The following is a 27,831-nucleotide window of genomic DNA, read 5'->3' on the forward strand; positions in this document are numbered from 1 at the left end:
GGCATCAACTGAATTACCAAAAATTTCTCTAGGAAAAGTTTTTCCCTGTCTTTGCTCTTTTTAGCCAAAAAGAAAACATTACCAGCAAGTCCATCAAATTATAAGGCCGTCAGCGGAAAAAAAATACTCTGCTGGCCTTTAGTTTAAGCACTATCTCTGGTTTGCACCTAGTGTAGTGCTGAAAATGCCGGATCAATAGTTATGAGTAAATAGTAAACCTTATTTGCTATTTTTTTTATTAGTTATTGGCATAATATGGTTGAAGGCCATTTACTGTCCTGTCAGAGGGTAAAGCATAGCATGTTAATATATAGATATATAAAAAGGTCTATAGAGACATTTTTAGATGTAAAAACATATAAAATATTTAACAAAGAAATAATATGTAATAAATATAAATATATATAACATATATTTCAATCTAATAGAAAAAGTATTTCACAGAAAATTAAAGTAAAACACCGCTTAAAGTATATAAAGGTGTACTACATCTTTTCAGTTGCTGAAGATACCTTTTGCATGCAAAATAGTTTTGCTTAATTAAATCTAATTTTTAATTAACCATTGTACTTCCTTTCAGAAGTCATACTTTTCCATTCTGTCAGGTCAAATCCATTGCATTTCACAGGATCCTCTTTTTCTAGTTCAAGTGTTAACAATAACCTTTAATTATTAAAAATATGCGCTTTTGACAATTGTAAATTGTAAATGTAAAAAAAGGTAGTGTTAAAAGTAAATGCAGGTGGAGGGAAATGATCTTAACAACTGGTGCAGCATTTCAAAGGAAACACAGAAAATGGCTTAAATAAGAAGCCAGCACCCCTTTTCACATATCATAAAAACGTGCAAAAGAATTTTCGACAGAAAATGCCAGAAACCATTACTGCATACATACCTTTTTTAAGGATGATGAATTAGAGGCATGTAGATTGTGACAGCACACACAAAATGGCAGCTACGGTGTAATACTTGGTAACTGAAATGCTACCAATTTTTTTTGGTAGCAGAAGCGGTTGTCTGCGTGCAGAAGAAGGGACCTGGCCTCGTCAGGCTGAGTAACCACAAGGAACAAGTTAAAGATCACAGTGCCTCAGATTAAGGAAGTGAGTAGTGGCGGGAGGCCCTGACACAGGAAGCAACCACTTGCATCTAGATTTTCACAATCACTGGTGCACAAAGACTCTTCCTGCTTCTACTTATCAGACCTCACAAAAATAATCAGAATTTAAAAGGAGAGGGACCAAAAAAATAATCAGTTTCTCTTATGGCACAGTATGTTTGCAGAATACTCATCCTCCTGAAAGGCAATAAAAAGATCTGGCATTTTTTCCCTTTGTCATATGATCTGACTTCTTTAGAGTGTAAGGCTGAAGATGATTTGGAGACACATAAGAGTTGACTCAATTATGTCTATGTCAACTGGGACATGCTTCAGCATTTCTCACTTAACATGCACATTCTACAGCACTGAAAAACAGTCGGCACGTTGCCCCTGCTGCTGGCTCTGGAAACTGTATTAAGTTAAGTTTTTTGAGCCTATACCTTTCTGGGTATTTTTTATCTTTATTCATTGATCTGTGGTGGTTTTAGCATAGATATAGTTGATTTGTCTTCATAGCAAATATTATGGGGCTATGTTTTGGATTTGTGCTGGAAACAGTGTTGATAATAAAATTTGTTTTCATTATTGGTGAGCAGTGCTTACAAGGAACAAAGGCCTTTTCTGCTCTTCATACCACCCCACCAGCAAAGAGACAGGATGCACAAGAGGCTAGGAGAGGACACAGCCAGAACAGGTGACTGTATCTGACCACAGGATATTTCAGACCACATGAAATCATGCTCAGTATATAAAACTGGGGGAAGAAGGACTACAATTCAAAGCATTTACTTGAAGAAGTTGTTGAATGTTTCCATCAGGGAAAGAATGTAATATACTCTAACACTTACTAATTAACTTTGATTCATCGTAATATATAGAGGGACTGTCTATTTCAGGCTCCAAGGAACATTCTCATGTTTCTCAAAGGCATAATTTCCTCAGCTCACCAGAGACTATTTTTAACAATTTCAGGTGGAAGCCAGTGAAATGCAAGACAACTTAGAAGATCATTTAATTTACCCTAAAACAATTAAGCAATGTACATGCCAAACCTGTGTAAGGAGAATAAACACAGAACTTACCAGATGAAATGTAGAAAAGCCAGGGGTACTTAAGCTTCGTTGACAGGACTGTGCAAATCCTGGTTGAACAGTAAATTGCTTTCTTATTTCTGCAGACGAGTGCCTTTAATTAAGCAGAGAAAAATCCTTATAATTACAATTATCCCTTTACAAAATTCCAAATGCCAGCATTTAGCCAATTTAGTCTCCAGTCTTGGTGTTTAGAGAGATATTATTTTATAATGATCTAGGCTCCCCTTGGTTTATAGTTGATGCAAATCTCATAAAATATTTGCAGTCCTATATAACTAAGATTCTGTCACTCTTCCAACAGATTTTTATCATCATTTTGCAACCCTCACAACTGGGAAATGCTATGCAAGAAAGAATAACCTTGGCCTGAAGTAAAGTGTGACTGCAACCTTCATAGGAATACTTGCAGATTCACTTCTGCAAAGCAAAAATACATTAATAAAGTAGAGAAAGAAAAATGAACATTACATAAGCAAATATTTTAATTGATCAAAGGATACTTACACCACTAATGGATTTTGTTGCAAAAAGCCCAAGGCAAACCAAAGAAGGAATTAAAAAATCTGCCTACTGTATCAGCTAAACATTTAAGGAAAAAACTTAGTAAGTGCTAAGTAACTGATTGCTATGGAAGTAGAGAGACACCAGAACTGAATTCTTCAGAAATCCCAGGGTGATAATGCATACAGTCTGAAAATATGGCAGAGTAGCCTGGTGATTTTTCATGGAAAATAATCAATTAATAGTTAATATGATTTAGAATAATCAGTTTAACAATAATCAGCCATGAAATGGTAACAAAACACCCACACTATATTTCACCATAAGGGTTCAGGACAAGATTTTTAAAACAAGATGCAGTAGAGCATATTTCAAGTAAAAATAATAGCTTGCAGCCCACCAGGGCAGTCAAATGGGAAAAAGGAAAACACAGAGGTAAGAAGACTCTCCCCTCCACATGAGACTCTTTCAACTTCAGCAAGCATTAATAGGCATCTTAGAATTAACAAATTCCACAGGACAGTTTTGCCTGCACTTTTTCTCCTTTGTGGCCTCTTGATTCCTATTACTACTGTACCTATTCTGTGACACTTACTACAGCTTTTTTGAGCATGATGAAACCCTGAATTAAATAGGTTTCTGTTCATGTGAAGCAACAGGCACCTGACAGAAGGTATTCAAAGTATTGGATTAGATTTAGAAAATAAAAGTTGCATAAATGAGAGTAGTTGTTTTTAGGTCAAAAGGCTATGACAGGTGTGAGTGTAATGCTGCTCCCATCTTAAGTCAGCAGCAATCACAGACAGAACAAAGACATCATTATAGAGAAAGTGAAGAGATCCATTTGGAAGAGGATTTCCTACTCATCAGTGGTATTCCAAAACTCAAACCCAAGACCTTTTAAAGGTTATTCAATGATTACATAAGCAAGAAGCCATGTAGGGAAAGTGACAAAGCCTGTGCACTTTGTAGATTATCTTTGACCTATTTTAGAAAGAAAAGCTATCACCGATGGTGTACTGGGGACAACAAAGGTGATACAGAGACTCCATCATCAGAAGGCATGAAAAGGCACTTATTTATTAGAAATCTACAGTTCTTACAGAAACAATGGTGGACCCAAGACCTGATTGGCCTTTAGGAATCTTCTCTCACACTATTGGTGAACTATGAATAGCACACTGTGAAGAACCATATCTATAAACAACAGTTACAGAAAGAGAGATAATAATTGTTTTAATCCTTTCTCTGAGCTTTCTCACAGCTTCTCGCAGCTTCTCAGGAAAATCCTGGGACAGCTGTGTCTCTCTCTGCTCAGAGGATATGTGATTACCACAAAAGCTTCTTGTATGTCAGGGTTATTGTTACTCAATTTCCTACTATGAATAATCTCTGATAATGAATGCGTGTACAAAACTTAAATTATCCAAAATTATTATTTTACTGCAAACTGAGTCAGTTTCTCCCCTATCTGTTACTGATGGAAATAGTAGAGGTAGCAGCAGAGGTAGACTGTTGCAGTCTATAGCAGAAGTTGCTGCAGTAAACAATGATATAAGACACCTTTAAATTACATCCAATATAGGGTTGTCATATGCTTCAAAGAGGAAATGATATGAATTTTCAATACAAGAGGAAACACATATATGTATGAGGGGCCAAATTTGCTGTCTGGTAAAAGCCTGGGCAAATGTAGCTAATTGAGAGCAAATACAGTTCTCAAGATCATTGTCATCAATTAGTTCCAGTGTCTCACCAATAGAAAGAACTTGCAAACTAAATCAGTCCAATGGATGACAAACCTTGTAATCTGTAATGGCAACTTTCAGGTAAGAATAGTTCATTTGACTGACTTCACAGTTTTGCAATGACTAAAAGAAGAAAGTACAGTAAGAAGAAGAGAAGACAGCAAAATTTGTTTGAACCAACTCAGAAATTATTGCCTAGAATTGCTAGGATTAGATAAAGGAGAGTCCCAATTGCTAAAAGAACCAAAAGCACAAGTTAATCACACCAACATGGAGGAAAGGTGGGTGTAACAGTCAGGGATCTGCACGGAGACTTTTGAAAACTTGAGAACTAAGGTGGAAACAGAGGTCCTACTAGATGGCTCTTTGATAATGCCAGAATGGCTATTGTCTGTGATATGCCTGTTTCCTGATCAAAGAGCTGCCTTGGGCACTATTGGTGTACCCGCAGGAAAATGGTATTAACACTCATTTAGTGCATGTCATGTCTTAGCTTTCATGGAGGCTGCAGTCCACCTATGCCTGCCTATACTTTTACCCTCCTTGTCTGTACAGAAGGCCTGTCTGATTCTGAGGAGAGCTTTACAGTCATACTTGACAGCAACAATGGTCTATCTATGTGTTAAAAAGAAGGAAAGAAGGCAAGTGGTTAAGGATAAATGTAAAACAGTCACTGACAAATCTGAGAAAAAGTTCTGTGGTTTCCATTCAGTTGAAGCAAGGGAACCATGAAATTGGACTTAACTTTAAAATGTACATCACCTTAGACATGCCTGTTTATTAATAGTCTGATGATGAAGTGTATAGTGGGCAACTAGAAAATATGGACTGCAGTAAATTCTGGTCCAAAAAGTTTCACAATTATTGGTATGTTATTGGCAATTATTAGGAGATGATGAACAGACAATATGGATTTATCTAAGGGCAGTCACATAAAACCATACTTATGATCTTCTGTGATGGTTTAACTGGCTCAGTGAGGCTCTTGATACTGTCCCTCATGACATTCCCATAAGTAGAGAGAGCAAGCAGCTGCATGGAATCATCACAGCTGTTTCCAAAAGAGCTCACAGCTGGTTAATAAAGCATATTCAAGGCATAGTCATCATTGGTTCAAAAGACAATTGCAAGGAAATTTTACTATGAGAAGAAATTTAATTTTTCCTCAATCTAATTCCAGTCCATACTTTATTTTACAACATGGATATAGGGTAACATAGGACTATGTTACCCTATAATCCCCCTAATCTGGGGATTGCATCAACCCAGGAGGAATATAAGTATTTTAGAAACAGTCTGAAATCAGCACACACACAGCTAGAGTCAAGAAAAATGAATGCAAACCTCTAAACTTAGGAAGAAAAAAAAACAACTGCAAAAATACAAAAAGTGAAATTAACTGTCAAAAAAAAAAAAAAAGCCATATCACAGAAGAGACACTGAGATAGTATACTGGGACACTTACCAATAAAACTACCACAGTGAGGAGAAACAGATCCTATTTCTGTTAATAGAAGTCAAAGAGACATATTTGGGCTGATGTATACACTTATAACAACACAGAGTAAGGTGCAATCAGTTTTAAAAGGCTTCAAAAGAGAGCAGTTAGATGGCTAAAAATTTTGCAAGGATGACCCAGGAGGAAAGACTGAAAAAACTGGTTGTGTCACCAAAAGGGAGATTGACAGGAGACAGCAGTTGTCCTTGACTATGTAGAAGATAGCAGTAAGTAAAGAAAATGGTGAACAGTTCATGTCCCTAGAGGGAAGAAGAATAAGTAATGTGCTTAAATTGAAACAAGAAAGCTCTAGTAAAGTATTTGGATTAAAATTCCCACTGCAACAGCAGCAGGACACTAAAAGTGGCCTGACAAGCTGGCTGGTGTTGTGGCCAAGCCATTCTCCATTATATTTGAAAAGTCCTGGTGGTCAGGTAAAATCCTGGTTGATGGAAAAAAGGAAAACATTGTTCTCATTTTTAAAAAGGGGAGAAAGAAGGAGCACAGAGGCAACTACAGACTGTTGAGCATCACCTCTGTGGCTGGGCAGACCATGGGGCACATCCTCATCCTCAGTGTTAAGGCACATGAAAGACAAGGAGGTGATCCAAGGCAGCCAGCACAGCTTTACTAAGGACAAATTGTGCCTGACCAGCCTAGTGGCCCTGTATGATGGAGTGTCTGCAAAGGTCAACAACAAAAGTCTTACTGATGTCATGTACTTAGGTTTCTGTGACATTATCTGATGTGACAGCTTATCTCCAAATTTGAGAGGCATGGCTATGATGGATGTGCTATGGATGGATGTACTATGATGGATGTACTATGTACTATTCAGTGAATAAGGAATTTGCTGGATGGACATAGCCAGTGAGTTGCTGTCAACAGCTCTTGTGAACCCTCCAGGTGGAGGCTGGTGAGCCGTGGTGCTCCTCAGGGCACTGTCTGGGGATTGGTGGTCTTCCATGTCTTCACCAGTGACATCAGCAGTGACACTGAGTGCACCTTCGTCAGGTTTGCCAATGACACAAAGCTGAGCAGTACAGGTAACACAACAGAAGGAAGGGATGCCCTCCGGAGGGACCTGGACAAATTTAAGCAGTGGGCCCATGGGAACCTCATGTGGTTCAACAAGTCCAAGTGTGAAGTGCTGCCCCTGGGCCAGGGCAGTCCCAGATATGAGTACAGACTGGGAGAAGAACTCATTGAGAGCCCTGTGGAGAAGGGCCTGGGGATTCTCCTGGATGAAAAGCTAGACATGACCCAGCAGTGTGTGCTCACAGCATAAAAAGTCAACTGCATCCTGGGCTGCATCCAAAGAACTGTGGCCAGTAGGCTGAGGGAGGGGGATTTGGCCTCTCTACTCTGCTCTTCTGCAACCTGCCTGGGGTACTGAGTCCAGGTCTGGGGTCCTCAGTCTTGTACTGCACTAAATAATTATTTAGTTGTTGTTTTGCGCTGGGTGATTGGAGATTTGCACTGAGTAGCCTTTATATTGCATTGAATGGTTTATGTTTATTACATGGTTTTTCCCTCACACACCCCTCTCCCCAGTACTCCCTGGTGGTGGTCTCTCCCCTGGTTTACCCTTCCCCTTTCCCCTCCTCACTTGTATCCCATTGGCTGTAGTCCCTCTCCTCCAGCCCCCTTTCCCAGTTCATAAAAGCCCCTAGAGGCAGCTGGCCTGGCCTCTTTTCCATGTGGGCTCTTTCCCACCTGGATCTCTCTTTTCTACCTGGAAATAAGGACATTTGTCCCCACGTGGAGAAGAGCGCTTCTTGTCTTTTGCTTTTGTCCATGTAAGATCGTGTGGGCTGGAACAAGCCGGATTGGACCGAAACAGCCCGTCCAGACATGGGTTCTTACACCTCAGGACACAATAAACATGGACCTGTTGTACCAGTTCAAAGGAGAGTCACAAGGATCAGAGGACTGCAGGAGCTCTCCTGCAAAGGCTGAGACACCTGGGGTTGTTCAGCCTGGAGAAATCTCTGGGGAGACCTCATCACAGCCTTTTACCACCTACATGGAACATGTCAAAAAGAGGGAGTGTGACTTTTGCTACAGAAAAATAATGATACAACAAATGGGCAATGGTTGTAAACTTATAGAGGAGAGATTTAGATTAGATCTTGGGAAGAAATTCTTTGCACAGAGGATGGTGAGGTACTGGAACAGGTTGCCCAGAGAAGCTGTGGATGCCCTGACCTTGGAAGTGTTAAAGGATACATTGGATAGGGCTTTGAGCAACTGTACCTATTGAAAGATGTCCCTGTCCATGAAGGGGGCAGTTGGATGTAGATAACCTTTAAGGTACTTTCTGGCCCAAACCATTCTGTGATACTAAGCAGCCATCTGGTGATTGCCTAGTGTCAAGAGGCCATTTGTGATGTCCCTCAGCTACTTGGAAAACAGCATCTGGGCAACTGCAACCCTTCCAAAGACCAGTGGGATTCAGCAGTGTTAATAGCTGTACTGATCACTTGTATTGATAGCTGTTCCTTTTCACTAGCTGAAAAAGAAAAGAAAAGAAAACAAACCAAAAAAAAAGAAAAAAAAAAAGTGTAGATTTGGTGAAGACTTTTCCACAAAGGTCACTGCTGAATTCAGTTTGTCAACATGCATGTAGAAGGATAGTGTAAACCTGTACAAAGATGGCAGATGACAACATACTGGATTTTCTGGATTTTAGGTCCTTGGCTGAACCACAGCACCAAAGCAAAATAATATAAATTGGAACTAATTTTTCCACTCTGTGATGTCTTGAGCCCTGAATGATGATGACATACAATCATACAATCTGGTGCAATTCTTGAAAAAGCGGGAACTCACCACACTTCCTGATCCACCCAGACAGGACTGGAGGGTAGCCAAATAAAAACAACCAACCAAAATAAAACCCAGACCCCAAACTGGTGCTTCTCAATCTCAATTTCAGCAGTGTCTGTCCCACAGGTAGATATATACCTCCAGCTGAGACATAGTCTGTATTTCACAAATACTCTCCAATGCAAAGCATTCAGTTTGCATAATATGTTAACAGTGTAACCAAAGTAACAGACTACACCTGGAGGTTCTTAAATTAATCTTGGAGGTCAAATTCTGGATTGGTTCTCAGGACAGAGCTCCTTGAAGGATTGTATGCTTGGAGATTTGGGTTATTAGTTGGGCCCAGATGAGGGCCCAGGAAAGAAAGGAAAGGAAGATAAACCAGGCATTTATTTTCTTCCTCTAACATATGTGAGATCTATGGCTGAACATTGCTGGTTCTATAATTAAAATTATATTAATGCTTATAATGCATAAAGCAGGTTTTGCAGTTTCACTGTAAATTCTGTTCAATGACATATGTCTTTGAAATATGTAATTTAAAAGCAGGCACAGTGGGTATACTTTTTTAGTATGTATATAATATGAAAATTTAAACAGAGAAAAACAAATTAAAAATAAAAGTGAAAGAGAACAGCTTAAAAGATCACCTATTAACTGAAAATCAGAAACTTCCTAAGAAAAGACCTAATTTTAAAAGTATGCTTCACATGCCTACTGGTTGAAGTTCTCCAAAGTTACTTACTCCAAAGCTACTTACTATTAGAGGGGAGGGAGAAAGGGTAATCCTTAACAACCTTACAATCCCTTCCAGCAGACTGAAGTTGTCTTCTGCAAGAGCTGCATACGCAATTAGACAGCAAGGAAATATGAAAATAAATAAATAGAAAATGCAAGAGCTATTCCCAAAGACAGACACATTCACATTTAAATGTACATGGATGGCAGAATCATTTAAAAAATTAGTGAAAACTTTTACTCAACAGGTTAAATATTCAGCCTTGGTTACCCTGAAGAGTAATCCCTTTCATCTGACACTGAAAAAGAAAATTCACAGCTAGCTTTCATTCTTTTCTGAGCCTAAGATGAAACTTCTCTAGTTACAAATGAAAACAAGCAACTAAAAGGCTCTAGAAGAGAAAAATGTAACAAATACCTACCGCTCTCTTTCATTCCCACACGCAAAGACACACAAAGTTTTGGGCAATGATCCAGATCTTTAACTAGCAAATATGGGAATCTCACTTAGATCTCTTGTTCTTACTGCCAGTGGCACTGCCTGTTTTTCTTCTAAGTTTCTAATTAGTCCTTAAGGCACCGGAGCTCCACTTTGTTAGTCACTGTTTACAGCAGTGGTCGATCTGAACTGCTGCTCCTTCCTTGTTGGCTCTACACCAAGGTAGGCTCTACACCCTCTGGCACACACCCACTTTTGGGTCTACCACATTAAGACTCTATATCAGCTAAAGCAATAAAGATCCTATTCAAGATGGTTGAAACTTAACAACAATCCTCTTACAAGGGATGGTGTGGGAAGAAAGAAAAAAATCTAGATGAGGAAACTGTTAACTTCATTATGCTGTCAGCTTGTTACAAAATGGGCAAGAGCTCAATTTTTATTTCTTTCCCAGGTCATGTATGATATTTATTCAGTGAAGATTTTTCTCTGCCTTTCTGTTTTGCTGCTTCTCCCTCGGGAAGAGACGTGAGCACTGATAAAAATAATTTTCTAATCCTGGCCATGCAAAGAAACCAAAAACCTCTGATTTGCTCCTGATGAACAATGTTTTTATGCAGTTTTTAATTGCTGCATGGATAATAGGAATAGCTATGAAATAACTTTTGAGAAGACAATGTGTATACATTGTTGACTGGCTGACTCTTGCAATGAAAGTGGTTTTAGGTGTGAGGTTTTACGTGATAGTTTAGTGGTACCTCCTGGAAAGCAGAAAGTATAATTCAATGTCATCTGCCATCCTATTGTAGACTTAGACTGGTTGTGGTAGTTTATATATGCAATAGAGAACTTGTAATTAATATCTCATTTGATGCTAAATAATGATGCTGACAGAAGATAAATACGTGTGTTAACACCAGAATTCTTTTGTTGTCCCCATTGCCTTAATATCCACCAGCACACAGCAATATGTACACAAAGTTTTCATTCTGAATTGATTAACCTCAGTTTGTCTAAGGACAATTTTCTGTGTTTGGGTCAGAAGCCTCTCTGCTTGAAAGGCACTAAAGCTCACATTGGTGCCTTATAATTTTCTGTTAACTGAGATGTCTGAAGAAATACTTTTTAACAAATGTGCCCCTACAGCCTCCAAGAGACACACAGGTCTATCTTACATTGCAAAACTGTAGCTAGGGCATAGCTTTATTTCTTTTTCTTTTTTTCTTTTTTCTTTTTTTTTTTTTGCTAAACTGTATAGAAGCCTTCCAAAAGCTTATATTCTTTACAATAAGAATTGTAATGTATGAACCATCCTCTCCTTCTCCTTATACTGTGATTTAAAAGTAATATAATAATGTTAGCTTACTCTTCTAGATTTTTGTTTTGTCTGCACTGTTCCACCAATTCATAACAAAGTGATTATGAAATAAGTGCAAGACCTATATTCCAGCTAATGTGTATTATCTGAGTATCCAAAAGGCTTCACTAAGAAAATGCTACCGTAATACTGATAATTTTGTAAATCCTGTACCAAGACTGTACTTTGTTTTCACCTTTTTACTAAAAAACAATTATTGATACTAAGTGAAAAAAGTCAGACATTAACAACAATAACAAATAATATTAAAATAAAGACTATGTATATCTTATTCAAGGGAAAATTTTCTTTTTGCTCCTATAGGGTGGTTTCTATTTTCTTTATCAAGGTCAAAGTTTATATTTTTATCAACCAGCAGAAAATGTTGCTATCAACTTCAAATAAATTCATAATATATTCATAAACGGGTCTTTCATACTGAGTATAGGAAAGGCCAGAGGAGGAAATAAGGCAAATTGGACAGAACTGGAAAATAATGTGTTAATATTTTAGCCCCTCATTTCCTAAGAACAGAGATTTGTGCAGCTTCAGTGTGACTTTTCTGATATGGAAAAAACATGAAGTTTTTTTTTTCCCAGTCACTTCTTAGAGCAACTTTTTTTTCTTTAGAGCTAAGTTGAACTAGAAAAAGTAGGATCATTTACTGAAATGCCAAAAAAAAAAAAAAAATTGGCCAACTTACAAGCACATGAAGAGGTACTGCTATTTCTAGAACAGGGAATTTTGAATTGACTTCAGCAGGAGCCAAAGCAGTATCTAAGATATGTTTGAAGGATCTTTTGCTCATACTCTTAAAAATAAGTGTTCACAGAATTTGGCATATATTAAAAGCTATTGTTAAAATTAATATATTTTTGTGTCTGCTGGTTGTCTTTATATGTACAAATTTCATTATTACACACTCTTACAAACATATGTGGATTATGCAAGACATTTTATATAATAAATTAAAAACCAAAATATCTGGAAAATTTCAAGCTGGAGAAATGTTACATTTTACTCAATATTCTAAACATGACATCTTGCTACTATTATCTTTGTGAGGCTCAGATCATGTAACAACTGAAATAATACATGCTTTTATCTAATTCAGTTTTCTCGACTTTAGGGAAAAATAATGAGTCCAGATGTGCCGACTCCCTTCTAAAAGATCTCTATTATTACCAAGGGTAAGAAAACTGTGATTTATCGTGTGCAAGTATAATTCTATAAACCCTATGAGGAAAGGTATTAGGGACTTTTTGTGTGAACTTGGCCCAAGAGCTGGTTAGACCTGGGCCTATTTTTCTGTAACTGCATTTACAATGGCAAACTTTTCATGTAATTGTGTTATCAGATGAGCACATTCACAGACTACCCTTTTTCCTACTGCTACAGACAATGGTAAAGTCTGGTATGGGTTCCTCAAATCAAATTTAACAAATAGTCAAGTCAGAACAGGAAAAAAGGACAACCATATAGAATTGTGCTCATTAACTGTAATTTTTAATGACCATTAACCTGAAAATGCTAGAAGGTATAAAATATTTCTTTCTTGCTGGTTTTCACTTCATGTTTGAAAGTGACAATCGTTTGGAACAATGAATAAGAAATATTCATATACAGCACTTGGTGGACATAAAAATGTTTCTTATTTGAATGTACATTTTCCTTTGGTAAGCTTAGGAATTCCTTGACTGTATATATAAAAAAAAAGAACCTCATCATAAATTCTGGGCTAGGCTTCACCTTGCATGTATACGTCTGAAGTCTTGAGGGACCTAAGATCTTAAAAAATTATGTTAAAATGCTTTCCTGAGCTTTTCTGCTCAGAGCTTAAAGTCCAGAGGTTAAAGTTCAAGCCCAGCAGTTATCTCTGAGGGAAAAAGCAAAAATCCCATTACACAAATTATGTAACAGGGATTATTACACCTGAGTTCAGTGATTGCACAGGTATGTAAGTGCTGTATAATACTATGCTTAAGCAACCATAACAGAAAATAGATGGCTATATTTTAAACTCTATTTGAGTATCAAGTCTGCAGTTAGAGTTTCCTAGCTGTCAATAACATCTGTCTCAACTGTAACAACAGTATTCTGCTTGCATGACCAACTGTTCTCTAAAGACACAGTTTCTACAGCTGCCTAACAGCTGATAAAGTGTACACTTGTATTATGGAGCCTATCTTGCCTGTACTTGTAATTTTTCACAGAGATATGGCTGGGCGGGCCTGTGTTTGTTATCAGCCTCCTACTTAAGTGGCTACTATTACCTTCATTGTATGGCAGGGAGATGATTCCAGAAAGGGTAATCAATAAAAACCAAGAGTCACTATGAATAACCAAAGGCACCAGTACCCTCTGAAAAGTAGTTATGAGGACATTTCCTTCCTATTTCTTCTCTACTTCCTAAAAGTTACATATATTTTAGGCATGAAATGTTGCAATTTTTGTATGCCAGAGGAAAGGGCTTTTAGTCTTTGTGATGGACACTATGCTACCAAATGTAGTAAAGGCATCATCCTGAATAATCTTACCTTCAAAAAATGAGGAGATGCTTACAGGAATTTTAAACAAAAATATCAATTATTACCCTATGGCACAATCTAGACCTATGATGTTGCTTTTTTCTTCAGCTTACTCTTGTAACCGATTTACAATACACCTTTGCTAGTTTACATCGCTCCCTTTTAGTGGAGGAGTACTTGTAAAAATGTCCCAGAATATGACACACAGGTCAATATACCTAGGGAAAGAGCCATCTGGGGCTTTTAATAACTATGTAGTTGTTCACATGCTGTGAGCACTTGTAACTGATAGAGCAGGGATGAAACCATGGTATCAAGTCCTTTTTATCTTTTCTGCCCCCTCAAACTGCCTTGATGTCAAACATTGGTAAGGTGGAAGGTAAAGCATCTATCTGCAGAGGCTGCAGTGGGGACTAGTCTTTATGAGTAGTGTATGAAGTTGCAGAGCACTCTGTCTTCTCTCTCCTCTCTTCACCTGCTTTAGAGCCATGTACAGTATATTCCTTATGCTGAATAAAAATCCAGAAGACACCAAGACCATGATGCCACAAGCTAGGAAAAAACAGCTTGGAGTAAAGAGATGGGGGTTCTTCATCTGTCTAAAGGAATAATGTCTAAAGCTGGTGAAGTGTAAGTTGGATGAGCAGACAGTGTGTTGGACTGAAAACTTCCTCAACAGTTGGTGATGATCAGTGGCAAGTCTAGCCGGAGGGAATAAACTAGCAGTAAAACTCAGGGGTCAATACTTGATCCAATCCTGATTAACATCCTCATTAATGATATGGATGACAGGGCAGAATGTACCCTCAGCAAGTTTACTGATGACACAGAAGTGGGAGGACAGTGCAGCATGACCTTCTTGATGCAGCACAGGGTCATGCCATTCAGAAGGAGCTCAATGGGCTGGAGAAATAGACTGATGGAAACTTTGTGAAGTTCAAGAAGTGCAAAGCCCTGCACCTGGATCATCTTCATCCACCTATATATGCTGGAAGGCACTTAGCTGGAAAACAGCTTTGCAGGAAAGCATCAGAGGTCCTAGAGGACCATGACTATATTGGTTCTAAGAGACTTGAGACTTCCACAAAGTTGAACATGAGCTAGCAATATGTCCTGGTTGCAAAGAAGCCAGATGTTATGCTGGGTGCGGTGGGCAGAGTATTGCCAGCAGGTTGAAGGAGCTGATCCTTGCCCTCTGCTCGATGCTGGTGAGACATGCCTAAGTTCTCTGCCTAAGTCTGGGCACCTCAGGACAAAAGTACATGGATATATGGTAGAGAGACTAACCAAGGGTGACTGAGCTGACAAAGGGACCACAGTCTCTACAGTGGGGAAAGACTGAGACAGCTGGGACTGTTCAGGGAAGAGAACGCTTGAGGGGATCTTATAAATTTATACAAATATCTAAAGGGACAGAGTAAAGAAGACAGAGCCAGGCTTTTCTCAGTGGTTCTTAGTGAAAGAACTAGAGGCAATGGGCATACCCTGAAACTTGGGAGATTCCATGTGAAACATCTTTTTCCCATGAGGGTGACTGAGCCCTGGCACAGGTTGCTCAAAGAAATTGTGGAGTCTGTCTCCTTGGAGGCCTTCAAAATCCAACTGGACGTGATCATAGGCAGCTAGATCTAAATGGCCCTTCTTGAACAGAAGAGCTGAACAAGATAATCTCAGGTCCTTTCCAACATCAATTATTGTGTGATTCTGTGAAAGAATTGAGCAGATACTTTAATCAGTTTATAATCTATCCCTGTAAACCAGAAATGGGAGATAAATGCTGTGGACAATTGAAAGGAAACACATGTTGTAGTCAGCTGAAAAAATGGAAAAAATTGAATGAAAGATGAAAAAAGTATAGTGATATTTCTGTATGCTCCAGTATTTATTTCTTATAGCCAGATTAAAAGATTTGCAAACAGAACCAGTATCCAGGAACAGTGCTAGTCAGCCTTACCTCAGTGCTTGGTAGGGTCATGCAACAGATTCTTCTGAAAGCTATACTGCACATAGAATACAGATAGGTGATTAAAGACAGCCAACATGACTTCACCTAGGGCAGATTGTGCTGTACCCATCTAGAGGCCTTCTACAATGGAGTGACTACACCAGTGGACATGGGAAGAGCAACTGGTGTTACCCACCTGAATTTCTGTATGGTGCCCCAGTTTTCTTACTGCAAACTGGAGAGAGTCTTACTCCAATTGGATGGAGTCTTAGCTGGAAAAGGAACTAGCTTGAGAGCTTTCTTGCTTGAGCTCCGGTAAATGCGCAATGTCCAGAGAACAGAAATAAGTAATAAGAGCTGTTCCTTGAGGGTAAGTGGAGGGAGTAATTCTATTTAATAACTTCCTTAATGACATACATGGTGGGACTGAGTGCACCATCCAGCTGAGTATTTCACTTGATTCACTTGATAGAAGAAATCTGTCCAGAGGGAAGGGACCCTGACAGATTTGAGAAGTGAGCTCATATGAACCTGATGAAGTTCAAAAAGGCCAAGTGCAAGGCATTGAACATGTTTAAGGCAAACACCAAGACCTGTGGTTGAGATTGAGAGATTAATTAATTGAGAGCAGACATCCAGAGAAGGAACTGAGGGTACTGATAAATGAAAAGCTGGACATGACCCAGCAATGTGTGCTTAAGGCCCAGAAAGCCACACGTGTCCTGGGCTGCATCCAGAGCAGGGTGGGCAGCAGGGCCAGGGAGGGGATTCTGCCCCTCTGCCCTGCCCTGCTGAGACCCCACCTGCAGGGCTGCATCAGCTCTGGGCTCCCAGCACAGGAAGGAAACAGACCCCTTGGACTGAGTTCAGAGGAGAGCTGAAGCAGCTTTCCTGTGAAGATGGAAGCCTGGAGAAACTGCATTTGTTCAGCATAGAGAAGAAAAGGCACTGGGAAGACCCAATATCAGTCTTCCAGTACCTAAAGGGGACCTGCAGGAACTACGGGGAAGGACTTTTTAAAAGAGCCTGTAGTGACAGAACAAGGGAGAAAGTGAATCCTCTCACTATAAAGTGAAAGAGGAGAGGTTAGGCTGGATATTAAGAAGACATTTTTTACTGTGAAGGTGGTGACACATTGGAACAGTTTGTCTGGAGAAGCTGTGGATGCCCCATTGCTGGAAATGTTCTAGGCCAGGTTTGTTGGGGCTCTGAAGAGCCTGATTTGGTGAAAGATGTCTCTGCCAATAACAGGGGGTTTGGAACTACATGATCATTGTATGTCCCTTCCAATGCAAAACTTTTTAGGGATATAAGGTGCAAACTGGATTTGTATACCCTTGCATGTGAACTCAATGTAATTGGCCCAAGTTTTTAAAAGAATAATCTCATTTATTTTTGTGGAAGTCTTAGAAAAATGCCCATTTACTATAAATTGTTATCTTACATTGCTATACCTAACATATGAAATACATTCATCTTACTTGTTCTCTTTAATCTGTTACATTTAATATTCTGTGTACCAAATACAAAATAACTACCATTTCACACATGTATGCATGTATACACTAGATTTTTATATTAATTACATAAACCTATTGTACATACAAAAGACTGAGGTCCTCTCTGGACCTTCTTTTATGTATTTAAGAGTTTGAAAAGAAAAAGGAATGAAAATAAATAGCTTAGGGTATACAATGGAGTCTGGTCAATGCTTTTAAATAATTAACATCTTATTATATCCATATAACAAGGGTTTTATTGAAATTCAATCCAAAGATGACAGCCTCAAACCCATGAAGGGGTTGCAGTGAACAGCAATCTACTCTCAGAGTATATAGGAAATTAAGACAATTTTTGCTCTGTACTTGACTCTTCCACAACAGCCTCTGTCATTTAGGGTAAATTCTCATGAATGTTCAGACCTGACACACTGTACAATATATGATTTAAGCTGACCTTTTCATTTCAGGTAAAAAAAAATATATTTTCATCATTAATGTAAAATGGAATTCCTGGTACAATTGGAAATTTCATATGAGTATGACTTTTAATGTAAGCTCCTAAAAATTGAAATCTTTAGCTGTTTCCTTTAATATTGGTATCAAATGTTTCCTTTAATATTGGTAGTGTGAGTTTGTTATTCTTTAATATAAGTCTAGGCATGTAAACTCATCCTGAAGTACACATCTTAAAACTAGAACAGGAAAAGCTAAGTTTGTTGCCCAACTGGGCAATTTCAGGGACGAGGAAATGAAATTACAGAAATGAATGTTGAAAATTTCTTATGTAATACTTGTGAAATTCAGACAACAGCTGTCTGTAGAGGCAGTTGACGAGTATGCTTATTGGGTGAGTTTTTAATTGCAAGAGACATACGACTGAAAGTTAGGTGACATGTTAGGGACCTGTATTACTGTTCTTGATAACCTTCTGTTTTGTAATTTGTGTGTCGAAATGTTTTGAATGTAGAACATTGGTGGCCAGTGGACCAGCTAGGTGCTTGAAGCACAATTTTCTTCACTTGAAGTCAAAACAAACAATCACTACTGCGAGACCTATGTGAAAGATAAAACAATAAATTACACTAGCTAAACAAAAATAATAAAAGTAAAATATCTTTTCAGTTAATATTGTATTTATCCTAACACACTGCTGTGACAAACATTAAAATTCAGTTTTTCTGGTCTCTCAAACCTACACTGCTCACCTGGTACATATTAGAGCCCACACCCCTAGCAATGGTGAGTTGCTTTCCCCTCAGTGATTCACAAAATTATTTTTTAAGTTCCTTGATTCCTGGGTATAAATACTGTGGAAAGTAGACACATATGGCACAATCCTGATATCTTCTAATTGCCATCTTGAATTAAACTCAGCAAGGATGATCTGGATTTTTGTGTCCCATGCTGATTTCTAGCTGTCTGACTTGAGGGACAGTAAAAATTTGTTTCTTCACTTCTACATAGGAAATGAACATCATTATTCATAAAACCTATCCTATTAAAGCAGAAGGAACTACTTACATTCATGCATTAAAAACCTATGTGCAAGTCTTTGCAGGATTAAAAAAGGCAGGAAGCAACAGGTTGGGGCAACAGACACCAGATGGGTGGAAGGAAGAATAAAGTGATAGGAAAACATGGTTACGTGGGCAGGTTGCATACAAGAGTTTGAAGGCATTTGAAGGCCTGTTTTTAAAGTTTGACCTAGCTTTAAACAAATGTGTTGCTTGTCATGTAATAGCTGTTCCTGAAACATCTGCAACTTCAGCACTCATGAACTTGCACTAAATTTAAATCATAATGAGACCACTAAGACATTTTGTATCATGTTATTGCTGATTTTTTACAGAACAGAGGTCACAGGTTGGTCCGATATCTGCCATGGCTCACCAAACACACCAGGGTACACCTTATGTTAGCAGCAAGGTGGCTGAAGTATAGGCAGAACAGAGCCTAAAATCCTGCTGGTCCTCATAAAAACATTATATAGTTTACATAAATCACTGGCAAAAGAAAGAGTGAACAAAAAAGGGCAGAGTTTTGTGTGCAAATTTGTAGTGAATGCAAAGTAATTATAGAGGCAATGTACTAACTCCTGAAAATGTTGCCTTGTCAGTAATGTTCAACTTTCAATACAAGTTGCATTTTGAAGAAGTCATGAACTCTGAAAAGAAGAAATAAAATTTTACAGCTGTAGATTAGCCTTTTGTGTACAGTCAAGAAACCTAACACACTAACCTATTATTCCTCTGATTTTTAAAATTACTTGAAAAAAATCCAAACTACCACATTAAAAATGCTTCTTGCAAAGATCTATCACTCTTCTGCCAGCAGTAAAAACTGCATTGGAGGCATGAAAAAAATGTTCTGCTGCTTTTGAAGAAAGGGAAACAAAATATGCTTCTAAAAACATCTACTATACTGATAAAAGAGAATAAAGTGTAGAAGAGAATATCCATGCCCACTCTTAAGCTGAAATCATATTCAGAATATTTTGATACTATATTTCAACATTTAACTTGCTATGAAATACTGACTATTTCACTACTGATTCAAAAGAAAAAGAAATTTTAAAAATTGTAACAGTAATTTAATTTCACAACAGTTCTTAAGAGCAAAACTTTGTGAACCTTGTTATTACTCTGCTACTTTGTAAGACTTTAGTCATAGAGATGAACAGTGACCATCACCAAAGCTAGGGAAAGCTGCCAAAAAGCCGACCCTAAAATAGGAAGAAAGAAAATAACTCAAAATCTGTAAACATCAGCTAGTTGAGATTTCTGTTTAAGCAAGTCTCCAAATGATCAGGAATTGTGGTCTGATCCTCTCATGAGCTCCTCATCTGATGGCTTCTAAAAATGGTGCCTCACTTCTGTGAATATTCCACCATAAATTTAAAATAAATTCCCAAAGGATACAGAAAGGTATGCTGATGCATATTCTGCTATAAGAACGACACATCACAGAGGAGCTAATTTTATCCTCCCTGACTGCAAACCCCATGTCTTCCAACAAGTTGCTGAGGAGGCGGAGTTTCTCTGCATACTTTTCTCTCTGGCACAGAGACTTATCCTCAGTTTATATTACCATTATGCTATTTGTTCTTTTATGTGTCAGCAAACTCAGGTACCTGTTACTTACATCAACACCCTGGAAACAGTTTTTGCCTCAGATGACAAGACTCTTGAAAAGGAGGCCTGTTTTTTCCTCTAACCTAACAATATGAAAATAATTGTCTTGGTTTCTTACTGCCACCACAGAGCACAGACAAACTAAGAGTCAGCACTTCCCTGGGAAAAGACACCAAAGTCTATCAGACAGCAAGTTTAGTCTCAAGAGTATGGTGTTCCAACAGCTGAACTCTAATTTATTTGGTTTAGGGAGGGAATGTGGGAGATACATTTTCAGTCATCAGGGGACTTTTTTTTCTCATAGACGAAAGAATGAAAAAAAAAATCCCAGGGATGTATGACATCGCAGTATTGATGCCCTACATAAACTCCTCATTTGTCAGTAGTGCTAATTTAGAGGGACCAGGTAATTTTGCCATTTCTTGTGAAGGGGAACCCCCATCGGCAGCGAGCAGCCATTCCAAAGAGCTCGGGACTACTTCGGACAGAACAGATGGGGAACGAACTCCTGGGGTGAGACTGGATGTCACCTTCCTGCCAGAGGGCACGGACCCACAGCCGGCTTTGTCTGAGCACCCTTCATCAGAGCAAACCTTACAGCAGAAGTGCAGCCCGGGTCCGCAGCTCCCGCAGTCAGGAGCAGCGGGCGGAGCGGTGCCCGTCCAAGGCTGGCTAGCCCGGCTATCGGGAGCTGTCAGATTGCTCTCCGCCCCTGGGGTCTCCAGAGGAGGAGCCCTGCCGCCCTGCAGGCTGGCTGGCGAGGGGTACTAGCCGGGTACGAGGAAAGCCGCTTACCTGTTGATTTTCAGGGCGAATGCCCTCCTGTCTGCGGCAGGTAGCGTCGCCATACGGGCGAGCAGCCGTGAATGTCGGCTGCCGACGAGGACCGAGAGTGGCTGTACGCACGAACGGCGGATTTATTTCATTTATTTGTTTTTCTTAATTGCGTGCTCCGGGCTAAAAACCCGACGATCCACTGACAGTTCTGGGTGGCAACTTCCGCATTTTACCTTCCTCACTGAAATTGGCCGGAGTGGGAGGGATCTGCCCTAGTGCACAGCAGGCTGCTCAGCCTGCCCCGTGTTCCCCACCGCCGGCAGCGTCCAGCGCGGCGTCCCGGGCGTCCTGCGCCTTCCCGGCGGCTTCCACCAGCTGTCCGCCTCGGCCAGGGCGCCCACAGGCACTGGGGAGAGCAGGAATTCCCCTCCCTCTTTTACAGAGGCTAACCCCGAGCCCCCTGGGAGCATTCTGGGGGGAAGCAGAGGGGAAGGCAAGCGCTTAGGCACGGATAGGAACGGAAGGCACCGTGTACATCTATCTGAACGCGCACAGTTGCGGGAATCCGTGCGCATCCCTCACGACCCTTTTTCTTTTGGAAACCGCGGTGCGACTGTCAGACACCTCCGTCTCCGCCCCACCACACCCCACACACACATGCACACCCGCCGGGGGTCCGGCGCTGCTCTGCGGGGCCGGGCGGGGAAGCAGCGGGCACCGCCGCGCACTGCTGGCCACCGCCGCAGCCGCGCCGGCCCCGGGCACCGAGGATCCAGCCCGAGCTGCCAGGCGCGGCAGGCGGGGCCGCCGGGCCGGGCCGGGCAGGATCGGGCGGAGCAGGCCGGGGTAAGGCTGCTTGGAGCAGGGCAGAGCCGCGCCCACTGCCCCACAGGGATCAGAGATAGTCACGGACCTTCCTTCGGCCCCACTAGCGCATGGATGGATCTGTCCGGGCAACTAGGGACATCAAGTTATGAGACGAAAATACATGTCAACTCTTTACTTGGGACAATATTTTGCCAGTACACCTGTGCACCTAGAACTGTATTTCTCTTATATCTAAACCGTGTGTGTAAGAAAAACTCACAGGTACCAACACCAGATAGCAGCTCAGCTTGGCACAAAGCTTGGCACTGCTGTTCTGTTGTTCTATTCACCAGTACTTACTGCTCAGCTTTTTTAAAAGGCCATTTTTATTAAGTATCTTGTGGTTGTGTAACAAAATTATGTTTCCTGACTGGTATTTTTCTTTCTGCCTTGATGTAGTTTTCACTGCTTCTGCAGATAAGGAGAACTCACCCTTCATTTGAAAGGGGAAACAAAAGCCAAACATGGTTTCTACAGATGAATTTTGAGGTAGTAGAGCCAGTTCAGTTTTAGATTGTCTTGTTTTTATTAAATCTGTGCTTTGAAGGCAACAACATTAGGATTCACCCACTGAAGGCAGTCATAGCTTATCTTTCCATTCCCAGTAACCTGGAGGGAGTCTAGAGGAAAACAGTGGGATATGAGGCATGAAACAGAAGATTGTCAAACAGTGAGGTCCTAAAATTGTTCTACTAAAAATTATCTTTTTCTCTGTAGGATTCACCATTCTTTAGAGTACTGTTAAATATGTATGGTCTCAAATATGAATGTTAATCTCTAGGTTAATCTCTGGCTAAGGGCCCCTAGGGAAATGTAGAAATGTCAAAGAAGTTTAAGAAAAAGAAAACAGAGGGAAATAAAAATTTAAAAACTGAAACATGTTTTTGAAAAAAACCCACAAGGATCTACAGCAGAACAAGACCTGAAATCGTTCAGAGAAACTTATGAGTGAAAATATTAAAATCTATTATTAATAGGATGTTGTTACCTAACAATTATTTGCTTTGGGAAGAATGAATTGGACACTTTATTGCTTGGAACTTACACACCACACCCATCCTGTCTTTACCTCACCAAGATAAAGCTAAAGCCACTTACCTACATGTAACTTGAACTTAAATATCACTTAGTTACAAATTACTGATATGTAGCTGTAGTTCAACATGTATTGGTGACAAGAAAATGTTTGAATGCCATAGATACTGAGTCTGGCAAGACACTACCTCATTGAAGCTACAAAAACAGTCCAGGCTTCATTTTAATGGCTCATGTGGCGTGAAGTAGGGGCCTTCCTTGATTGTTAAATTTTGCTATAGAAATAGAGCTAGCAGAAATGCAGCACAAATGAGCAATGTACCAATGTGCACAAATACATCCATTTATTAATGATACAACGGTTTATTTTGCAGCTTCATATATTCTTGGAAAGCATGGACAAAAGGATTGCTCTAAAATATTTTGCCACATGCAGGAAAAAATTCCAGAGGAGACGCACACAATTAAAGTTTCCAAAACTTTAAAGTTCTGGCTAGTATGTATATACATTGAGAGAGAGGGTGCTATCATGGTTTAACCCCAGCTGGCAACTATGCATCACACTCTGATCCAGTGGGATAGGGAAGACAGAATTGGAAGGATAAAAGTGAGAAAACTTGTAGATCTAGACAAAGCTGGTTTAATAGGGAAAACAAAGGCTGTGCACACAAGCAAAGCAAAACAAGGAATTCAGTCACTGTTTCTTTCCCATGGGCAGGTGGCTGTTCAGCCATCTCCAGGAAAAACAGGGCTCCAGCATGGGTAATGTGACTTGGGGAGGCAAATTTCATCAGTCTGAAAGGCCCCCCCTTCTTTCTTCTTCCCTCCAGCTTTCTAAGCTGAGCATGATGCCATGTGGTCTGGGATATTCCTGTGGTCTTTTGGGGTCAGCTGTCCTGGCTGTGTCCCCTCGCAACTCCATGTGCCCCCCAGCCTCCTCACTGGTGGTTTGGGGTGAGAGGCAGAAAAGGCCCTGATGCTACGCAAGTGCAGCTCAGCAATAACAAGAATGTTCTGTGTTATCAACACTTCTTCCAGCAAAATCCAAAATACAGCCCCATACCAACTACCATGAAGAAAATTTATTCTACCAAAAGCCAGCCAAACCAGTCAAAACCAGCATATATATATTCAGCAGATACAGAACAAACACTTAGATAATTTATGATGAACTGAATTATTGGAACCCCACTGTGGCATAGGAGCAGTAAAACTCATCAAATACTCATTTCATCTATTATGTCAGCAGTTACATTGCCTTTTTTGAAGGAAAAAAAGAGAAAAAATATGGACTTTTATTAAGAAAGTTTACATGGGTTTAACTCATTGGAGCACTACCAGATGAGAAGCTGGTGAAGTGATATTTTTAAGCTATCTTATCCAATTCAATATGGTCAGTATGAGTGAGTGCTCCAGTTTTTTGATTAACCAATACTACTGTTTAAATTCTTGCAACAAACCAACCTACCAATACAAGATAATGAAGTCTAAACACTCCTTTATAACACGCAGTAGAAAAAGATCTTCCCAGTCAGAGGATTTAAAAAAAATCATCAAAACAGGTTCCAGTGAAGGCATAAAAAAATCAAAATTAAAGAAAACAGTGCAATTCAGAACAGATCATTGTGTTCCAAGCCTATCTTTCTTGGGTGTCAGTAGCTGCTATTAGGTGTTGTATTAGATACAATGGAAACCACACTTGCGTTCCCCATTCCTTATCCCCATCCTTCTGTCACACACACATGCATCCCAAGTGGTAGTTCTAATCGTTGCTTCACTACCTCAACCCTAGAATCAGTCATAACTTATGTTTTCCTGTAATTTTTCTTGGGTTTCAAATGCTCTCACTGTAACTTGGTCTTCCTCCTGCACCTCACTGGGAGGTGTTGCGTCCATGGCTGGCTGGGTGCTGTAACTGGGCAGGCTAAGGAGAGGCAGGCCCAGCCACAAAGGACAGCTGAGTGGTGGTAATGTCAGCACTGGTTCTCTATAGGTGCCTGGGAAGAATGGATACTGCTGCAAATTGTTTTGAAGGAATTTGCAGGCTGGGATTAAAGAAACGCTGGAAGAAACGATGATTGGCATGCTGGCATGTCCACATGTCACCTACCAAGGAATTTTTTTTTTCCTGTAAGGCATACATTTCCAAACATCTTTTTTCTTCTTCACTGGTAGCAGTATCCCTGTAAGGAATGCTACTGCATGATTATCAAGGCACCATGAACATTGCTAAACACAACTTCGTATCCCAGCACAAGCATGGCCTATATCCCAACAAAGCCCTGCGTAAGTGTCATCTGCTTATTTGTAGAGGATGTACCTTTGCTGATTTATAGTAGAGGAAATGTATTGTACTTAAATATCCGTACTTGAATATCTGTATAGAGGCTTTGCCCTGGGAGGTCCCGGTTGCCCTTGATGGGCTGCAGCTGCGATGCCCTTAATTGGGCTGCAGCTGTAACCAATGAAGATAACTGGGATAAAAGGGGGTGGGTTAGCCAGTCTGGGAGAGCCTTGGAGGAGCCCTGAACTGAGAGAGAACAACATGCAGAAGAAGGAGTCTGTGCAGTGAGGATCTGCGGCCACAAGAACACACCAAGGAGGTATGGACTTTAGAAATCTAACAACAATATGGGACTCTAGAAATAGAACAGCAACACTGATTGACCAGCAATTGAGTTAGATACATGGGAGTTTTCTCAATATCTTTTATAATGTTAAGTTTGCATCCTTGGCAAAAAACACCGGTGGTTTGGTGAATTTGTTAATTAATTAATGTGATTTGATGACCCCATCAAATATCTGGTGCTCCACACCAAGAGGAAAACTGTGATGGCCTCAGTTTGCAACCTGCCAGGAACACACAATTCCTGTTAATATTTGCTCATATTACACCTTTGTACTGTATCAGAAGAGTGTAATGTAGCCATTGCAGGCAGACACTCCTTCCTTAAAGGAAGCTGACATGCCATCAAGTTCAGTGGTTTTTCTGTCACAGATCTCAACTGTATCCAGTAAAATCTAAGTAATTTAGTCAAAAGTGCTTTAAACAAAAAATGTTATATGAAATTTAGTAGACTAAACCTCAGAAAAATGAGTGTTATTTTCCATTATTTCTATTAATGTTTTAAATAGATTGACAATGAAATACTGAACTCCCTTAAAAATAAATTTAAAGTTACTCCTAGGTTTAAGATTGAGTTTTGTGTTGGTGAAGCAGAAGAAAGGGAACTTAGATTACTTTGTAGCTTTTTTTTTTTTATGAAACCCTGGAGTCTAAAAGAAGAAAAACAGTCTATGTAAAAGCATATCCTCTTTTTCCACTTTTCTGTGCAAATTCTTCTGGAGGAATACAAATTCTACTAGCCAAGTTCACATCTGAGTTTCTCAAACAGAAATGTTTGCTCACTTTCACAGTGAACAAAATTTTCTCTTGCTGACATAATTTTCTTACATACAACAAGGCAACTTGCTCGATGAGGCTGATATTTAAATTCTGATTGTAAACCATACCTTTTTTCTAATGTTCCTAGTTTCACTAAGTTTCAGATTATAACAGCATATTGAGAACATAAGCCATAAAAAGTAGCAGTGTTAAAAAGCAGATGCACTGGCTGAAGTAAGATCTTCTTTCTCTTAAATGACATGTGAGTAATCTGCATTCTTCAAAGAAAAATAACGTCGTCTTGTAAGGAGAAACTGTCAATGCAAGTACAGATAAGAAAATAAAAATAACTTAATATAGGAATAATTTAATAGGTAACAGACAAGAAAGAAGTAAATGTACCCTGGGGAATATGTAAATCATACTGACTAAAGTTATGCATCTGCATACTAACTTATATTTTGAGATCACAAAACTGAACTTAATATCCACTTCCTTATTGTTTTGCAGGTTAACTGGTATCATTGTATGAATTTGCAATTCCTTTTTCTGAGCTGCAGAACTATATTGTACTATACTAATTAGTAGTACCATGCAGGAACCTCACAGGGCTATTGTGCTTTAAGACTCATATTCAACATAATATTGAAATACCAATGATTTTCTTCTCCTGCTGTTTTGCTCAGATCATGCTCCCCTTGCTACTGGATCAGGAATTTAAAAGTTGCAATGCTCTTCCTTATTTTCCTGTTACAGCCTTCTTCCCTAATTCTCCACTAAAGCCTTAATCATTAAAATCAGTCTATGGTCCATCATTAAAATGGCTTGGCTTGCATTGAGAGCTCCAGCACTAGGAAAGGGAGTAAGTTATTTCAAGTAAAGTCAACTAAAGTAATAATTAAACACAACTTCCTGGTACCCAGCAACACTTTACTGCTTTCTGATGTTTTATGTTTTGTCTATAAATATCTTAGAATAAAATGCTTCAACTGTGCCACCCAGATTTAAGTTTGCAATGCTCATTTGGCTGTCACCACACTAAAATATACAGGTTTTACATCTGTTTTTACAAAGTAGACTTCATTACATGGTTCAGCAGAAAAGAAAGAACAGCTAACACTTATAGCAAAATTCTAGTATTTGAATATAAACTTTAAAGAAACCAAAAGGAAGCCCAGAAACCAAAGTATTTGTTTTAGGTAATTTTGTTCAAAAGAAAAAAATAATAAGCAGTGTCATGTGAGCTGATGAAAAGCAGAACCACATAAGGAACCATGATTTAATCACCTTTCTTTCCCCATACCAAATATCTCACTGACATGTAACTGAAATTTCAGTATTACAAATAGTCTCAT

The 27,831-nt window shown here is 39.5% G+C and overlaps 1 protein-coding gene across 8 annotated transcripts in view; it reads right to left on the reverse strand.

The window, feature by feature from the left end:
• DOCK8 (dedicator of cytokinesis 8) overlaps nt 1-21,391 on the reverse strand; it is an 89,815-nt gene extending 68,424 nt beyond the window's left edge. For 3 of the 8 annotated variants that reach the window (XM_054651691.2, XM_077171548.1, XM_054651690.2), the window contains exons 1-2: nt 21,208-21,391; nt 2,185-2,287 (exon numbers count right to left, since the gene is read on the reverse strand). In XM_054651691.2, coding sequence (XP_054507666.2) covers nt 2,185-2,287; nt 21,208-21,260 — 156 coding nt within the window. In that variant the 5' untranslated portion in view covers nt 21,261-21,391. Of the gene's footprint in view, nt 1-895; nt 1,021-2,184; nt 2,288-9,532; nt 9,614-9,932; nt 10,107-21,207 lie in introns of those variants that run through there. The other 5 variants (XM_077171550.1, XM_054651692.2, XM_077171549.1 and 2 more) reach the window with 4 other exon arrangements.
• Nucleotides 21,392-27,831: the final 6,440 nt, after the last annotated feature.

This window comes from Agelaius phoeniceus, chromosome Z (assembly GCF_051311805.1).
Source record: "Agelaius phoeniceus isolate bAgePho1 chromosome Z, bAgePho1.hap1, whole genome shotgun sequence".
In the NCBI taxonomy this organism is placed as follows: Eukaryota; Metazoa; Chordata; class Aves; order Passeriformes; family Icteridae; genus Agelaius; species Agelaius phoeniceus.